The sequence below is a fragment of the Prunus persica genome, chromosome G4 (genome assembly GCF_000346465.2).
Source record: "Prunus persica cultivar Lovell chromosome G4, Prunus_persica_NCBIv2, whole genome shotgun sequence".
NCBI classification, from domain to species: domain Eukaryota; kingdom Viridiplantae; phylum Streptophyta; class Magnoliopsida; order Rosales; family Rosaceae; genus Prunus; species Prunus persica.
In genome coordinates, this window is record NC_034012.1 from 8232872 (window position 1) to 8250443 (window position 17572).

Consider the following 17572-nt stretch of genomic DNA (forward strand, 5'->3'; position numbering starts at 1 on the left):
TTTGCAAGGATGATCCATAAATTAAGATTTGAAAAATAGACGGTTTGGATTGTTGAAAAAAAAAAATCGTAGGGTACCCTAAAATGTGTCCCTCAAATAAAATTATTTGAGAGATCCCTTAATGAAGGGTGTCCCTCAAATAATAATTGCTCTTTAATGATGTAGAACAGATGGCGTAAGCAATTGAAGAGGAGCTGAAGCAATGCGTGCGCAAATCCAAATCGGGTAAGCTGCAGATTTGGACTCCAAACTCAGAATTGGATCCATGACCAGTCGATTCGAAGAGAACGGTGTCACAAGTAAAACTCATACTTTGTCATGTCGTATGGGCTTTTTGGAGCATCCGAGATCATTTACTAGTCCGAAATTCAATTTTAAAGTTTTTGAAAACTTTGTTATTTTCCTATTTTAATTCCTTTGTTATTCCTAAGGTTTCGAAGAGTATTTAAACATACTTTACCCCTAGTTAGGGTTATGTTTTATTATTTAAGTTTATTAAATAAACCTAAGGTTCTCTCATATTTCCTGGATTCCAAAGTTACATATTTTAGACTAAGGTTTTAGCCCATCGTCATTTAAACTGATTCTTATGCTTTCATCTAAGGTCACTTGAAAACGATGACATGGCAAAACAGAAATAAAGCTATCATTGAGGGTCGTTATTGTGCACAAGATGTGATTTTTAACAGAGCCCATCACTTGGCTGGTGAATATGGAAGTCTTGTATAAGGGGAACCTAAATTATTTGTAGAGAAATCAACTAAATGGTCTCCTCCTCCAGCTGGTAAATATAAACTAAATGTTGATGCTGCTTTTATTCCCGAAACAGGTGTGGGTGGAATTGGCGCTGTTGTTAGAAATGACAAAGGGGAAGTGATGGCGGCTATGGCCCTTCCTCTTGCCAGTGCCACCTCATCTAAACATGCGGAGATCATGGCGTTTCTTTTCGGGATGAAATTTGCTCGGGATGCTGGTTGTTCTTCCATTTTAATTGAATCTGATTCACAAGGGGTGGTAAATGATGTAAAAAAGGACGAGGAAGAGTCTTGGGCATCAGATGGGCATCTTATTGGTGATATTAAGAGGAGTCTACAACACTTTGAAGATGTTATTATCTCTTATAGTCCAAGAGGGGTTAACCAAGTAGCGCATTTTCTAGCAAAGCATGCTCTTAATTGTAATACTATAGTAACTTGGATTGAAGAAGTTCCCTTCTGGTTGGAATCAATTATAAACGATGACATGGTTGTATCCTCTTAATTGTTATCAATGAGTTCTTCTTTCGCGGAAAAAAAAAAAAAAAAAAAAGGTCACTTGTAAAGCCTTTATCTAGATTAATGTAATCCAGCTTATCTACAACTAATTTCTAAAATACATCAATTACATGAATAGTTTGGGGTTTGGGTTTTAAAAAAAAAAGCAAAGAAAAGCAAAGAATGTCATCACAGTGGGCCCGCCTATTTTCGGATTGGCTGGTTCAGGTGCGGTGCCAAGTGCCAAGTTCTAGCTCTCTTCCTCTATCCAGAGTTTTGATGTAAAATCATAAAATAATAATTCCAAGAAGATGGAAGGAAGAGAGGACCAAAATTTACTTACTGAATTCTCCCCCAACCCGAACCCCACCCCAATTATTAATATACACATCAGCAAGTTGGCAGTGATTGGTTTGTCCATGTCATCACGACACGTAGGCAAGTTAATTCCCTCAATTCCTCCTAAAACTCTCTCGTCATCTAAACTTAAGGCTGGTTTGTGATTGTTTTATAGAAAGCACTTATAAGTGTTTTTACTAGAAGTTATCTTGAACTTTTAAGTACTTCATGAAAAAACACTTAAAATTAAAAGTGCTCTAAAAAAACGTTTATATGACCAAAAATACTTTTATATTTTTGTACAAACGTTCTTAATTGTCAAAAGTCATCTCACAATCAGACTCAAATAAGCTCTTAATATCAGGAGAGTGAACCCAAATATAGAATTATTCTATTCAAACCCTCATAATTTCAATGTTTACACGGAATTACTAGTTGACTTAACCTCCCCTTTGCTTTCCCCTCTTATTTATTTTTTATTATATATACCCCCTCCCACTTGCCATCTTTGTTTGAGCATTGAGATCTCTCACAACAAAACCTTTTCCCTGCCCCTTAATCCCAATTGTCTTCTCTCTCTCTCCCTCTCTCTCTCTCTCTCAGAAAAAATGAGCAACATAAGCATGGTGGAGGCAAAGTTGCCACCTGGTTTCAGGTTCCATCCAAGAGATGAGGAGCTTGTGTGCGACTATTTGCTGAAAAAGGTGACTCAGACTGACTCAACCCTTATGATTGAAGTTGACCTCAACAAGTGCGAGCCTTGGGACATTCCTGGTGAGTAGTTTCTCAGTTTCGCTGGGATATTTATTTCTCTTCATCATTTCTTCTCTGCATGAAGTTATATACAACATAACACAGTGATGCTTAATTTCAATATTGCCATTTATAAAAGCCTTCCCAGTTATATTTGCATTAATCCCATATCCATATATGTATTAATTATTACTGTTAACCTTCTAATTATATATCTTTGAAAGACTTTATTATTTGGTTTTCTGCTCTTTTTCTTGATTTTTTTTTTTTTGGTTTCAAATGGTTTTTGTTGAAAATATCTATTAGATTATATATAGTTATTAGTGAAAACTCAAATCTAGCCTTTCTTCTGTGGCTGTGCTGTGCTGTGCCTGTGGATGAGGTGATAGCAACCGGACTGGCTATAATTTACATACCATTATTAGGCATTAAAATGGTGTTCTTGCAGCTGCCTTGCTCCATTTTCGTAATCGAATTTTTTTTTTCTTATAACAAATCCGACGTCGGTTTAATCAGTAGAAACAAAAATGGTTGGAAATTTTTTGCATAATATGACATAATTAAGAGAGTCATGGCCTCTATCAATATAGTGGATAATAGAGTGGACCAGTTATATCATGTGACATATTGAAAAGTGATGCTGATATATTAGCAGCATGTTCTCACAATTATTGTACACAAACTTTAATTGCTCACATTTTCATCAGAAAATAAAATGGGCAACTTGTTGATGCCTTACCTTGACAATGTTCTCCCAACATGTAAAATAATATGCAAGTTGTTTGACTGATTCTAAGTTACATATCTTTCTCCCAAATGCTAATTGAACTGCTTTTAATTAATCAATCTTAGAACAATCCCAAAGTACTAATTAGTAATGAGCTAGGTTCTGTAGAGCTGACTTCTACCGTCACGAACCACTAATGAATATTGTTAATCTACCGAACTCTAGTTAGTGTGAATCATCCATGTTTGATGGATGTAAGGCCCCATTAAGTAGTTCACACTTATTTACAACTGTCAATCATTTATGTACGTATGTGTGACAAATGTTTTTAGTTCCTTTTGTTCAATCAATATTTTATATATATCTTTGAGGTGGGGAGAGCAAGCTACACAATAAGCTGCATTGAATCCTCCGGAAGCCCCTAAATATCTATATGCAAATTCATTCCCCCATGGCCCTGCCCTATCTTTACTTAGTTTGTCAAAAAAATACAAATATTTCTCATTCACTGCTTTTAGAAGAAATGGACATTCTTGGTATTTTCTCAACCAAAAGCTGTGATAGTGATTGTGATAACAAAGCAAGCCCCCAAAGTCTAGTTTCCATCCCATTGCAGCCATACGCGTGTATTCAATCGGGTTGGAAAGAATTAATCTTTCACATTCAATCCTCACCCAAACCATTCAAAGGCCCTTTGGCTTGTCGCTATCATCCTCTAATCATATCTCCTTTGAATTTTCAAATCTTCTTCTTTCAAACTTTTATGTTATTTATCCTCTCAGCTAACAGTTACCCAATAGATGTTTGCTTCCTAACCGTTATCAGCACACAATTATCAATCTTGGAGCTTTGTATATATCGATAGCTGACAATTACTCATTTGCGTAACAGTGATACTCTCGTTAGAATTTCTTCGAGAATAGTATTAGAATTCCATATATATTCATAAAAAAAAAGGGAATATTGCAGTTATCATGACCATGCCATGACACAATTTAAATCAAAGAAATCTTTTGTGAATTAGTAAAAGAATAAAGAGAAACCCTTTTGTGACTTGGGCAATTGGCAGTTCATTATGTTTAATAATTTTCTATTAAGACTTAGATATTGACCCCCCAACTGCATAATAGTTGGATATAGTTCAGCTATTTTGGCCATGGATGATGCTGAGTCACCACCAATGCTTTTTTGTCGCCATCTGCTGGCGATCAAGAAGTCTTCGCTTGATATCATTGCATACATAAAAGTTCATATTTAATACCGAAACAACCAGATTTGGTCTCAAAAATTTACTAAGGCTACGAATATGTATATACTATACATACATACATGCATACATACATACATGCATAAAGTCAGTGCATGTTTGGGGTCATAGCTAGCTGGTATAACCCTTAAATGACAAGGTGACCTTTGAACTCATTTTGAGCTAAAAGTGCTGCAATCAAACAAGCTTAATGTGCTGCATACATACATAGATGCATACATCATACACATACACGTACGTACATGCTTACGTGAATACACGTATGAAAATCTTGGGTGATGTTTAATTTTGCAGAAACTGCATGTGTGGGAGGCAAGGAATGGTACTTCTACAGTCAGCGTGATCGTAAATATGCAACAGGACTTAGAACAAACCGTGCAACTGCAACAGGGTATTGGAAGGCCACAGGAAAAGACAGGCCAATCCATCGCAAAGGAAGCCTTGTAGGGATGAGAAAAACCTTGGTCTTCTACCAAGGTAGAGCCCCCAAAGGCAGAAAATCCGACTGGGTCATGCATGAATTTCGGCTTGAAGGTCCCTTTGGTCCGCCTAAAATCTCTTCTCACAAGGTATGGCACATCAAATTTTAACAAATACTTCTTTATGCTTCATTTTTCGATTATTTTCGATCTCGATCATATTAGAACATTACGAAACAATTAATGTGTGGATTAACAGTTGATCCTAGTAATTACTGCAACATATACATGTCAACTCTCATATGTAGTCCAAGCCATACATAGAGAATTTTAAATGGATTATTGGGTGGCAACTCGCAAGTGGGTACTTACAAAAGAATTTCCATGATTTATAATAAGATCTTTGACTTTTTCAACCAAAAAAAATGGTCTTGATATATACAGCCAAACCCATATATGTCCACCTGTCATGACTGATGACTTATAGGCAAAATTTTATCTTGATGGTAGCTGACCTAAGCAGATCCTATTTCATATTATATGGAACATCTTAGGGAAGTCTAATATATACTTAATTTTTCATCAGCTCATTCTAATTTCATTTTTATTTAAAGTCCAAGGACTAATTATTTATCCTTTTGCCTAATCACATGAATTTCCATTATTGGCAATGTATATATGTGCAGGAAGATTGGGTTTTATGCAGAGTGTTTTATAAAAACAGAGAAATTGCTGCCAAACCCAGCATGGGAATTAGCTGCTATGATGACACAAGCAATTCTTCTCTGCCTGCATTGATGGATTCTTACATCAGTTTTGATGGCCAGCCTCAGACTCAGCCTCAGCCTCAGCCTCAGCCTCATCATGAGTATGAGCAAGTGCCCTGCTTCTCCATTTTCTCCCAAAGCCAAACCAGCCCAATTTTCTCACACATTGACATCACTGGTGCCCATTTGGAACCAAACATGCCCACCAAGAACAATAACAACAACGCAGCCACATTTGGGGCGCTGCCAAATGTGACCAGTTTTCTTGACCCTTTTTCATGTGACAAAAAGGTGCTAAAAGCTGTTTTGAGTCACCTTACCAAGATGGAAGAAACTAGTTCTTATCCTACTTTGAATGTGAAAGGCTCATCACCACCAAGCTTAGGCGCAGGAAGTAGCTCAGAAAACTACCTATCTGAAGTTGGTATGCCCAACATTTGGAGCCACTATTGATCTCATTTCATGTAGAGTATTCAAACAAAACCGAAAAGAAAAAAAAAACGATGTACGATTGTTGTAAATAAATTAAAAGTTAGAAGTACGCTTGTATTTCGTGTTAGTAAGATTTGCATCTGGGTTATTTAAGCACTGCATTTGACTGTCAATTGTAGTTTTTACCATTCATCACAGTTCACGTAGGTAATATTGCCTCCATTGTGGAATGTTAAAGGCTAGATCAGAAACCATGCATGGGATGGGAGGCTACTTTTTTCTTTTCAAGGGTTAGTTTTTAATAACGATGAAATTCTAAGAGGCCGGTAGCTCAAGTGATTAAGAGCAGTTACATATGCACCCGATGTCCTATGTTCGAATCCCCCCTCCTTCAATCCATTTGTATATATAAAAAGATTGATGAAATTTGGTAGGGCATTTTGTTCAATGTTTTGTTTTTAGTGTGTTCATATTCAATTTCATTATGTATATATAAATATGCTTCGTAATCAACATGGTTGTCTTAATTAGTAGGTGGTGATGGTGCCTAGTCGTTGTTAATTAATTCCAGGTTCCATCTACTCTTCTGTGACAATATTTTAAGATCGATTATTTATATTTCAATAACCTAAAAATTATAACTTTTTTAAATACGATATGAAGTGACACTTGGGACATTTTCCCTCTTCCTTTGGATTTTTCGTTTTTATTTTGAACTTCTATTTTTCTTAAAGAAAGATGAATGCCTATTTGGCTAAGCTAGTGTATTTCCAAACATAACACAACAACAAAAGTATATTCGATCATATTTGTAGATTTTGTTACTGTCTTTTTCCTCTATTAAAGGGCAAAAACAAAACAGAGAGAGAGAGAGAGAGAGAGAACAAAATCCTTGTGAGCTCAGCACAAGGATTCGCAGACAAAATTTCTTAGGGCAGCAGCATTGGATTCTTCTCCTGAAGAAAAAATTTTGCCTTAACAAGATTGTCAAAAAGTTGACTGATTTGTGCGTAGCTTTGGGGTAATTATAGTGTAATTAACTTTCAAGACACAATATGGTGCATTTGGTGGCTATTTCATAAATACATGGAGACTTGGAAGGTTGGGGGGTGCATTCAGAAATGGCTAACTCCCAAGTCTCCCATAATTTATGCAACTTTTCTCTTGATTGGTCGAAGTTGAAAAAGAGAGAGATGACAAAAGATGAACAAAAGGGTCCCTGTGTTTTGTCATCCTTCAAAGGGTGGAAAAAAAGAAAAGAAAAAAGAAGATGACTTTTTTTAAATATATTGAGTTCTTGTCAAATCCACCCACTCTTAAAATCTACTGGTTTTCAGAACCAGTATAGTTTTGTGTTCAAACCCACACAAAGGTTAATGATTGAGAAGTTTTATTTAAAGTAAGATTAGTGATTGAGAAGTTTTTTTTTTCTTTTCTTTATTTACTTTTTTGAAGTAAGAACTGGTTATATGTGTATGTAGATATATAAGTTAACATGAACCTTCTCATTTAATTATACCATCAAGAGCTAATTAAACAACTAAACCCAGATTTACTGCATTAAAATAATAATTTGTTAAAAAATTTCGTTGGGTTTGGTATTAAAAGTTGGTTCTTACTCTGAACTAAATTATTTTTAAAATACCAAAACGGAAATGTTGATATTGGAAAATGCCATTTGATTTTTTTGTTTTTTGCCAAAAAAAAAAATACCATTACATTTCCGAACCAACTCCATATGCAATGCATGTATATCTATCTATATATATAAAGCAAAAGGAAGAGAATAGTGAAACATTCAAAATACCAGAAAATGCCCTTTGTTAATCCAAACATTAAGAATTAAAATTATTAATTAAATGAGGATAATATGATAAATTTACACTTTTTCATATTAAAAAAAATTAAAATGAAAAGAAAAATCAGATAATGAATCCTATTTTTATGGAATACAAACCCATTATCTTTTTTAATTCTAAAATAAATTTAAATTTTTTTTAAAAAAAGCCTCTCGTAGGCCCGGAAGCGCTTATGAAAAGGCTAGTTTCTACATTAAGCGACTAGATTCTAGTGACCTAAGCAATAATTATTTCATAAAATAAAAAAAAATAGCAAAGAAATAATAATACCACACACATGTACCCTTTAAACCGGGGTCCAACTATTAATAATTTCAATTGGGGCCTAATCAAAATAAATGAATTAAATTAAATATAATTAGGATATAAGTCATATTACATTTAAAAAAAATTTACCAACAAGGTCTAACCTAGTAGAAAATGGCTTTGACTTGCAGATCAAAAGTCTCAGGTTCAAATCTTAATAACATCTTAGTTGTGTGTGTAAAAAACCTCTATTCCCTTTAGTTTTGACTATCACTTATACTTTAAAAAAAAAAAAAAAAAAAAACTTTCAATGAATTTGTATATGCCGGTTATATACAACCACCTTCTTACAATATGCACATGAATTTTTCATCACATCAGTAAGACTTTCGTATGTAGTGTGAGGAAAATGTTATACATACATACTATACTATGGTTTTATTATATATATTTTTGGGAGATTTACTATTATACCCAATATGGATGCCCAAATTATAAAAATACCCTATATGAAATGGACTTTAGAAACACACCCAAAACCCATTTACAACATAACAAAAAAGCTTTTAACTTCTTATAAATTACAAAACTGCCATCAATTTCTTAAAACAAGCCCAACCCCAAAATCTCATAAAAATACCCAAAACATTTAATAGGGCATCAAAGTAATTTAATAATTAATATTAAATTCAATAAGGCCAGCTGTCATTTTTTGGGTTTGTTTATAGAAATTCAATTGTGTATGGTTTATTTATAATATTAGTACTAGAAATGGGTATATCACTAAATATCTCTATATTTTTATGTTAATGCCATCATCTTACAAAAAGACTATATAACCAAAGATAGATTGAGATAAAATGCAATCAATCTCCCTGTTCCTATCTCCAAATATCCCATTTATCTCTATATTTTCAGGTGCTCTTTTCCCTTTTTCTTGGGGTATAAGGCAATCTCCAATAGTGGAAGGCTAAATATAGCTTACCCATAAAAATGTAACCCATTATTTATAGTTTTTCAAGGAATAGTGTTGGACTATATTTTTACTGTCTCTAGCAGTGTAGGGTTAAATCATAATTCCTTCAATATTTTATTAGTTTTTAGTATGGGAGGGGTTTGAGTTGCAGGGGAGGAGAACACGGAGGAGGGGCGGCAGAGGTGAAAAAATAATTTTTTTTCAAAGTCTTAAAGTTTTGACATTTGTCACTTTATAATTTGCTAGGGATACTGATGTGGAAAGCTTACCTTGGCATCCCCGTGCCAAGGAAGTTTTTCTCCAAAGAGACGTCGGTCTTTGCCATTGGTTGCTTTTGAAAAACGATAATAATATAAAAAGATATAGCCCACCCAAGAATCAGGCCGCATTTGGCTCCTCTGGTCCACTGACTAGGTTTGACCTAGTTATATGACATATTTAGCCCACTTGTTAGAGATAGATTTTGGGTGTGAAAAGGCTAAATTTGAGGATTTAACCCACTATTGGAGATGACCCAAGATCGAAGCCAGGCTCTAATCTAATTTTCCTTTATTTCATACACACAAAATTCTAGGCAATAACTAGAGGGCAGGCTTCTGTTTGAGATGGCCATGCTTTTGCCACCACAACTAAAAGATTATGATTCAAAATGAGTATAATTCCAAGCATTCTTTCTTCTTCTATAACATGCACACCAGGCAGCTTTTACATAAATCCAACTAAATGAATAAAAAAACATATAAATAAATGAAAGAGAAGAAGTCCAGCACAATATTACAGGCATCAAATTGAACAATCCATGCCAAAACATTACAATTAAGATTTGCACAGAGTATTTCTTTAATGTTCTTCTTGTTCATCAGGACAGCTAGTTGGGGTAGGCTATAGTAATTAACAGCACATACATTACAACAACAGAGGATTAATTAATAATTCTACTGTGACAAAGCACTTGTGTTGTAAACAAGAAGAGCACCCCCTGCAAGAATGCCAAGTAGGGTAACAGCCCAGATGGCCAAGCCAGTAGCACCTGCAATTTCCATCCATAGATATTAATTTCACCTCCATAAGTATTAATACATTAACTAAGCAAGAAGATAATACAACTGTGCTTTCTGAATCATGGAATTTTCCACTGGATTAAACCCCGTTGACCTGAATTGCGGAATTAAAACAAAAATTCTTATAAAGTTGAAGTTGCTTACCCCCAGCATAAACATCACCAGATGGTGACCATTCATCTCTGTTGTAGATGGGACTGCATATCAATCATCAGAAATTAATTCAACAATTGATTGTGGTAAGTTGAAGCTTTATCCAATTAAAGGGTTAGAGGGGATCACCCAACTAAAAGGATAGTCATTCTCACAACCATAGTCTAGTAGTATTATGGAAGTTTCAAAAACATGATATATGTGATTACATAAAATAAATGGTGTCAGTGAGTTAAAATAATCATGAACATTTTGACATGTAGATTTTAACCCTTAAATTGGAAATAAACGACTCATATTAAAAACTAAGTAGGAGCAAGAGAAGTAGGAAATCCAAATCCACAAAACAAATTGAATGAATGAAGGTTGTGAGTTGTACCTGTAGCCATCAACATTAGCACCATACTTGTCTACAAACTGGTAGACACCCTTACCCTGAACCAAAGTTTGAAGATCGAAAAATTACAAGCAGATCGAATGGATGTGCCAGAAAAAAAAGGAAGCATGTAAGTTATAGTTGTCATAGGATTAATCTGTCTAGAGTGCTGCTCTGAACAAAAAAGGAGACCAAGGAAAGGATGAAAAGCATGTGAAAGAATTCTGGCCACTAAGCCTCTCTTACAAGAACACTGCTTGGTTCCTTCCTCCTTACGAACAAATCACAGACGCATACAAAAATAACTCATTAGAATTTCAAAAGAAGAATTCAAGCACGCGTTTCACACTGTGATTTTCCCCCTACAAATAACCCATAGTAGCCGAGTACATAAACTGATGCAAGACTTGCACTAGCACAACCTGGTTATTTATATACAGAAATCGTAACAAATTAAGAGTAATAAAGACCAATTAATTACCGTAGGCTTCCTCCCGGAGGCATCTTTCCCATCCTTCAAGTTCATGCCACCACCGGTTCCTGCAGCACATTTTTATTTTATTTATCATATCAAAAACATGTACATATAGTTTTAACATCTGTTCGTCCACGAGATTTGAATTCATAACTTTTTCCAACAAAATAGTATTATTAAATTCACATGCATGGAAATAAATTAACTTAAGGCAGAAGGGCGAGTATGTATATGTACCATAGGGTGTGTCAGTTTTGATCTTCTTGCCACCACTGGCTTGAACCTTGAATGAAGAAGAAGTCCTGGCAAGAGAGGGAAGGCCTCTCACTGCTGACTTCTCAACAGTGAAAGGAGATGGTTTTAGACTCACTGAAGCCATAACTGAGGCTGCCATTTTTACTCTCTCAGGCTCTGAGCTTTTAGCTTTCTCTGCAACTTTGATGATTGGCTATCGTGTGGCTTGTGGCATCTAAGTCCCCTGATAATAATAACACTAACCATGGAAAAGTGATTGCTGGGCTGACACGTGGCTGTGGTTCTGTGGCTGGTTCTGGATATGATGTTACAAACATTATCAAAATGGGAAATTTCTTTTGCTCTCAATTCTCTTGGAGATTGGCAAGTGCCAACCCAATCTTAAATCTGACACGTGGACTAAGGCCAAATGGAGAAGAGATTAATGGGTTTAGAGATTGAACCTGGACACCATCTTAAACTCTTTCCATTGTTTTGAGTTTTTGCTTCTGTAATATCATTAAAAAAATATACCATTTTGTTTCTTTAATATTACACTAAGCAGAAATTCTCCCTGCAGGAGGTCCCCTTTTTAATTAAAAATCGGATTATTAATACGCACATCAACATTTTATCGATGTTGACAAAAATGTATCGATAACACGGTATAATTTGTTAGCAACAATAATATCGACACGTTCTCAATAACATATACAGAGCCGACTATTACGATTACGTTCAGCTCAAACATTAGATTAATGAAGAAAAAACAGGAACGGGTGGTTAAAGCTCAGATGAGCTCGCACAGTATCATATGAATCAATTCATGCACATTGGAATATATGGAAGTAGACATTGATTCATTATTGTTACAAGAACTTGAAATGATCTGGAATTTGCTTATAAATTTGAGATTATTTTCCTACTAGAGTCAAGCCATGTTACACATTTCAGTAGTAACCACCAAATCCAGAGGAAAAGAAACTCATAAGTCATAACACTAGGAATATCATAAGCAGCTGAGGACATCTGTAAGTTTTGAAGCTGCAGCTATGCCACTAACTATAGCACCTTCAACATCTGGACTAACACAGAAATCACCACAGATGGCAAGCCTCTTGTTCTTATCCCAAAGGCATTTCTCCTCTCTGGCTATGCTTGTAGCTGGAAAAGCAGCTCCCCTGTCAACAAAATCCAAAGGTATCGCATACCTTTAATTCATTGCAGAGTATCAAGGATGAATTCAATACTCTTTTCTTTTTTTTCTAGACAATGATTTTGAGATTACACCTTCCCACAATTATTTCAGATCCACAACTACCAAGTTTTTTCAAAATTTTAGTGGACTTTTTACTAATACACTAGGAAATAATAATAACTATACATACTACACCTTCTATTGACAAACTGATGCAAAACCTTTTTTGAACCTATAACATTTCATTTCACAGATATTTTTAGGCTTGGAAAACATTCAAAGGTATATGCTCTGTGGCTTGGGCTCACACATTGTCCACAGATCATAAGAAGTGAAATTAATGGCTTCAGCCTGAAATGAAGGTAATATTTGACCTGGATTATCTTTTCTGACCTACTAATCTAAGAGTCTCCCTTATTGAACTGATTGGCCCGAGCTCAAACAGTCCTTTTATTGCTGGCCAAAAAAGTCCTTGTATTTATGTTTTTCTATCTGATCCGACAACTAGCACTAAAACATTGAGCTCCAGAATGTACTGACCATCTATGAGCTTTCTTGAAAAGGGGCTGTGAGATATTAAGTCCCATGCTTTGTAATTCTTGGAAGAGTTCTTCAGCCACTTTTGTCAATGTTGCATTTGAAGGTTTCTGAAGTCCAGTTTGAGCAATTATAGTCTGAGCATACTCCATTGTTGAATGCAAAACCCATCGCTCACTTAAAAAAGAAAGAAAGCAATGGAAGTTGGTTACATGATAAACACAATGAAAACAAAAAATAAAAACAAACTAGGTGGATGGTTATATTCCATGAGTACCTAGAGGTGGAACGGCCAGGCTTGCTGCTGTCACAATGAGCCCAGCTTAGAACTTCAGAATTTTTTATTGAGAAGCCTTTAAAGGGTATCTGAGTCAGAGATAAGGCCCCGGGGTCAGCCCAGGTAAACCTCAAATGGAGTATAAAAAGTGTTCAAATTAAAAACGTGACATAAGAGGTTGTGGGGGATACACTAAGCCCAAACCCAGCATCCCAAGAGAAAAGAAAAGATGAAGAACCAAATAGAATTTATGAGTCCAGAAAGTTTCAGATGACCATATAGCTTTAAGGAATGCCATAATAAATATCTTACTGATGACAGAGGCTCTGCAAATGCTATCATGAGAGCAAAGCATGGGCGGACAGGAATATCATTCAACTTAACCGCCAATTCTGTAACCAAATTTAAATCTGCAGTGCACAGATTGCAAAATGATTAGGATTGCGGTGCTTTTTATGCTATTGCTATTCTTTAGCAACAACAAAAGTGGGCATGCTTATGGGTGTATTAATAAAGTGGTCAAGTTCCAAGTAAATGATCAGAAAGTAGGAGCTTTATTTGATCCAATCACACACTGTAAGCATTCCAAATATTATTCTATGTAATCCTACTCAAGTATCCTTTCTTCCATGGTGAGAGTCCAATTGCTTTTGAGAAGGAAGGAAGTTATGTGTTATAGTGGTACAAATATGTAGTTGCTGCTAGATGATGGTTGTAGCATCCACTTAAATTACTAGTCAAGAGGACAAGATCAGCAATATGAATAAACCATCAAAAGTGATAATCGTCATGAAAAGAAACATAGCTTTTTAAACAGACAAAACACTGCAGGAATTTTTCTACGCATGTTTTCAATAAAAAGAACTTGAAGGACTGCATTCATTACCAAGAGGTGGTGGTCTCCCTGTAACACTTGTAAACCTGGGCGAAACAACGTTTTTGTCTGTTGCAACTACTCCCTTAAACTGGCCAAGATTTTGCCCATCTAAACCAATCAACGACCACAAATTCTCATCCTCTAGCCATTCCAATCTCCCAACACTCACTCCAAACTTACTTTCCACTCCTAAGGACAAATACAGTGCAAAATAAGCAATTTTTTAAGTACATATTTAACCCTGAATGGAAATCATGCCAACAGAAAATTAGTAGAATTAGAATTTAGAACATACCAGGCTCGTGGCACAATGCTCTACATACAGAGTTCATGCCTGGGATACCCACATATCTCTTACTTATTAATCCTTCCTAAATGAAATTGATATTCAGATTGGCTGAAATGACATGTCTCGACTATAAAATGGAGGATACAGCTGGGAACATATATTTAAGAAAGGCTCAGCAGAAGAAACAATAGCAACAACAATATCAATTTCGATTATTAAACGGCCAATTAACATAAAAGAACATCACAGAGCATAACCCATATCCAAAAAGTCATATTACTGCGGTTTGGAACCAACTCATCATAACCATACTTTTTTTTTTTTTTTGGAAAAGAAACTTAACACAACAATACTAGAAAAACAAACCAATTCATCAAACATAGCAACTGATCTAGGGCAAGGAAGGGGGGAAAGGGGATTAATGATTTTAGTCAAGTTGAAACATAGATATCACTATAACCATGAGCCAACCTATTTCACAACCATTATAAAACAATGTTGTTGATTAAAGAGGTACTTGCAAAAACCTGTTCTAGGTCCACAAATTTGTTGGAAACACGATCAAAACACCCAAATTTCTCTCTCCAGCAAGCAACAAGACCCTTTGCTTCCCATTCACGAACAAGACCCAGAACCTCAGTGTTGTTGGCATTGAAAAATGGAGCACCATGGTCAAACAATAGCTCCTTCCCATCTTCAGCAACTTCTCTATATGAATTGGAAATGGATATCATAACTAAGTTTTTAGTAATTGAAAAGAAAAAGAAACTCATTTTGAACAACTTGTTCCCACATTCAATATATTTGCAAATGAAATTCCAAATAACTTCAAAATCAAAGGCCTTTTTCCTTAAGGAAATGGTAAATGTACTAAGTGGTCATATCAGTTTGTAAATGATCACCTGATATGGCCTTTCTAAATAAGCAATCGTATCAGTTTGAAAACAGTTTCTCTAAAACTCTTTTTTCTCAGGTCATATCAGTTGGTAAAAGGGCCGTAAACCGATATGGCATTTCCAAATAAGCAGTCATATCAATTTGAAACAACTTCTATAAAACTCTCTCTTTTGTTCTTTTTTTCTTTCTGAGAGTTTAGTAAAACTCTATGGCTATTTCCCTAATCATAGAGAGAACAAAGTCCAATCACATACATTCAATTTAAAGTTCAAAGTTGTTAATTAGCATCTTGTAGCACCTCAATCTTTGTCTTTTGGACTTCTTACAATCAACAACCCGTGAACTTATTCAGTGTGCCCAAATATTCTCATTAACCAAACAGAGGATAATGAGGAAAACCCATTTCTGATAATCAATTGAACATTTGAGTCCTCACCCCTCAACCAAATCAAAACTTTAAAAGTGAAAATGAATGTCAAACAAGAAAAAGTACCTTCTTTGAGACATGCGGCCACCAGGGCCTCTGGCAGACTCGAACAATGTCACAGATACTCCATTTCTGGCAAGATTTGATGCACAGACTGCTCCTGAAACTGTGTTAAATTTAAAGAAAAATGTACTGATCTGATAAGTTTTTTGATAAAACAAAACAAAATACAAATTAAGGGAATGCCAAATGGGTTTTGATGCTTTACTTCCACTTCCCACCACAGCAACCTTAGTGCTATTCATAATCATATGTTCTTTCTTATTCTTTTGTGCTCTTTCCTCACCACCGTCTGCTCAGTGTGTATGAGAAGAGAAAGACAGAGAGATAGTCAGTAAGCATTCGGGTGAATAACCCACATCCCGGCAGAAAAGGTAGTTGGTAGTAGTTAATGAAAAATGTAGGGCCGATTGGGTTGGATTCTGCTGCACCACGGAAGATTCAAACTTGATCTTAAGGCCGTATCTATTTGGGGAGGACTAAATATAGCCTCTGAAAAATGATTTTTATTAAAAATAGTGTCAGGCTATATTTTAACAGTCTTGGTATGAAAGAAAAGGGAATGATTTTCATTCCTGACTTCTGCTGAGTTTACTTGCAATCATGAATGAAAAAATAAGTGGGCTCTATCTCAAAATTCGTAATCACATCCCCTAAAAACTAGGTATCAGATCAACTATGGGGAGGTAGTGGATATGATTCCCATTCCTGTTTTCCCTTAACAACTTCCAAAAATACCTTACCACTTTGCCATAATTCCAAAACACCCCAAACCCTTAAAAAAAAAAAAAAAAAAAAAAACTCATGCCAAGAAATTCAAAGACACTCCAAGGTGTTATTGGAGTTTTTTTTTTGGTTTGAAATTGGCTATGTACAAAGGTGTTATTAAAATTATCATTGAATTGGGCTCTTGCTGTTCATCTTGTTTAGCATATTGATTCCTCATGTTTACACTGCTTTACTAGTTTGCTGTAGGATTAGTTTAGTCTCCTTAGCCAATTTGAGAATTATATATGTGTTGTGGTGAAAATGTGCAGGGCATTTTAGTAATCAAATTAATTTGGATTCTGATTCATGAAAATTAGTAAACAATAACAATAGGAATCAACCCTATTCCTTTGCTAATTCCATATGTTTAGTAAATAGCTTAATGAGAATGATTCTTTCCATACCGATTCAATACTTCCCCGATTCCTAAATTCTCTGATCCTTACTTTCTCCATTACTGATATGTAAACATGCCCTAAATGTAATATTTTTTAATAATTTTTAATATATTATATAAATTTATTAATTAATTTAATTAAACTACTATTTGAAAAAAAAAACTTAAAAATTCATTTAAAAACAATTTAAATATTAATTTAAAAACAACAGCTTAAACATTAATTTAGAAACAACAACTTAACAATTAAAAATAATCATCATCTTCTACCAGTATTGTAGGATGATCGTTGAATGTACTAGCCATTTTTTCTAATAATGGGAGGAAAGAGTTTTTTTTTTTTTTTTAAATGGAAAAAGATGAAGGATATTTTGTAAAAGAATTAAGAGAATGTGAGAAATTATGTAAAATAATGAAATTGAGGAAGAATAATTTGTAAAATGATGAAGATGTTGTGAGAAATTATGTAAGAATGAGGTAGGAGTTGTTCCAAACCCTTGATTTGCAA

The 17572-nt window shown here is 34.9% G+C and overlaps 4 protein-coding genes across 4 annotated transcripts; 2 read left to right on the plus strand and 2 right to left on the minus strand.

Moving 5' to 3' along the window:
• Positions 619-1260, plus strand: LOC18779081. Its single transcript, XM_020562228.1, has 2 exons — positions 619-706; positions 830-1260. Exons 1-2 carry the CDS (start codon positions 619-621, stop codon positions 1258-1260), a joined length of 519 nt encoding a protein of 172 aa, XP_020417817.1.
• LOC18780262 (NAC domain-containing protein 21/22) lies at positions 1950-6130 on the plus strand. The gene is made up of 3 exons (XM_007211580.2): positions 1950-2366; positions 4634-4908; positions 5445-6130. Exons 1-3 carry the CDS (start codon positions 2201-2203, stop codon positions 5976-5978), a joined length of 975 nt encoding a protein of 324 aa, XP_007211642.2. The 5' UTR covers positions 1950-2200; the 3' UTR covers positions 5979-6130.
• On the minus strand, positions 9763-11572 carry LOC18778431 (photosystem II 10 kDa polypeptide, chloroplastic). Its single transcript, XM_007212152.2, has 5 exons — positions 11341-11572; positions 11110-11168; positions 10632-10687; positions 10244-10296; positions 9763-10068 (listed from the first exon to the last, which is right to left on the minus strand). The coding sequence occupies exons 1-5, from the start codon at positions 11495-11497 to the stop codon at positions 9974-9976; spliced, it is 420 nt and encodes a 139-aa protein (XP_007212214.1). The 5' UTR covers positions 11498-11572; the 3' UTR covers positions 9763-9973.
• Positions 12148-16712, minus strand: LOC18778973 (renalase). Its single transcript, XM_020563236.1, has 9 exons — positions 16108-16712; positions 15906-16005; positions 15043-15223; positions 14522-14597; positions 14236-14415; positions 13662-13759; positions 13350-13438; positions 13076-13249; positions 12148-12518 (listed from the first exon to the last, which is right to left on the minus strand). The coding sequence occupies exons 1-9, from the start codon at positions 16148-16150 to the stop codon at positions 12347-12349; spliced, it is 1113 nt and encodes a 370-aa protein (XP_020418825.1). The 5' UTR covers positions 16151-16712; the 3' UTR covers positions 12148-12346.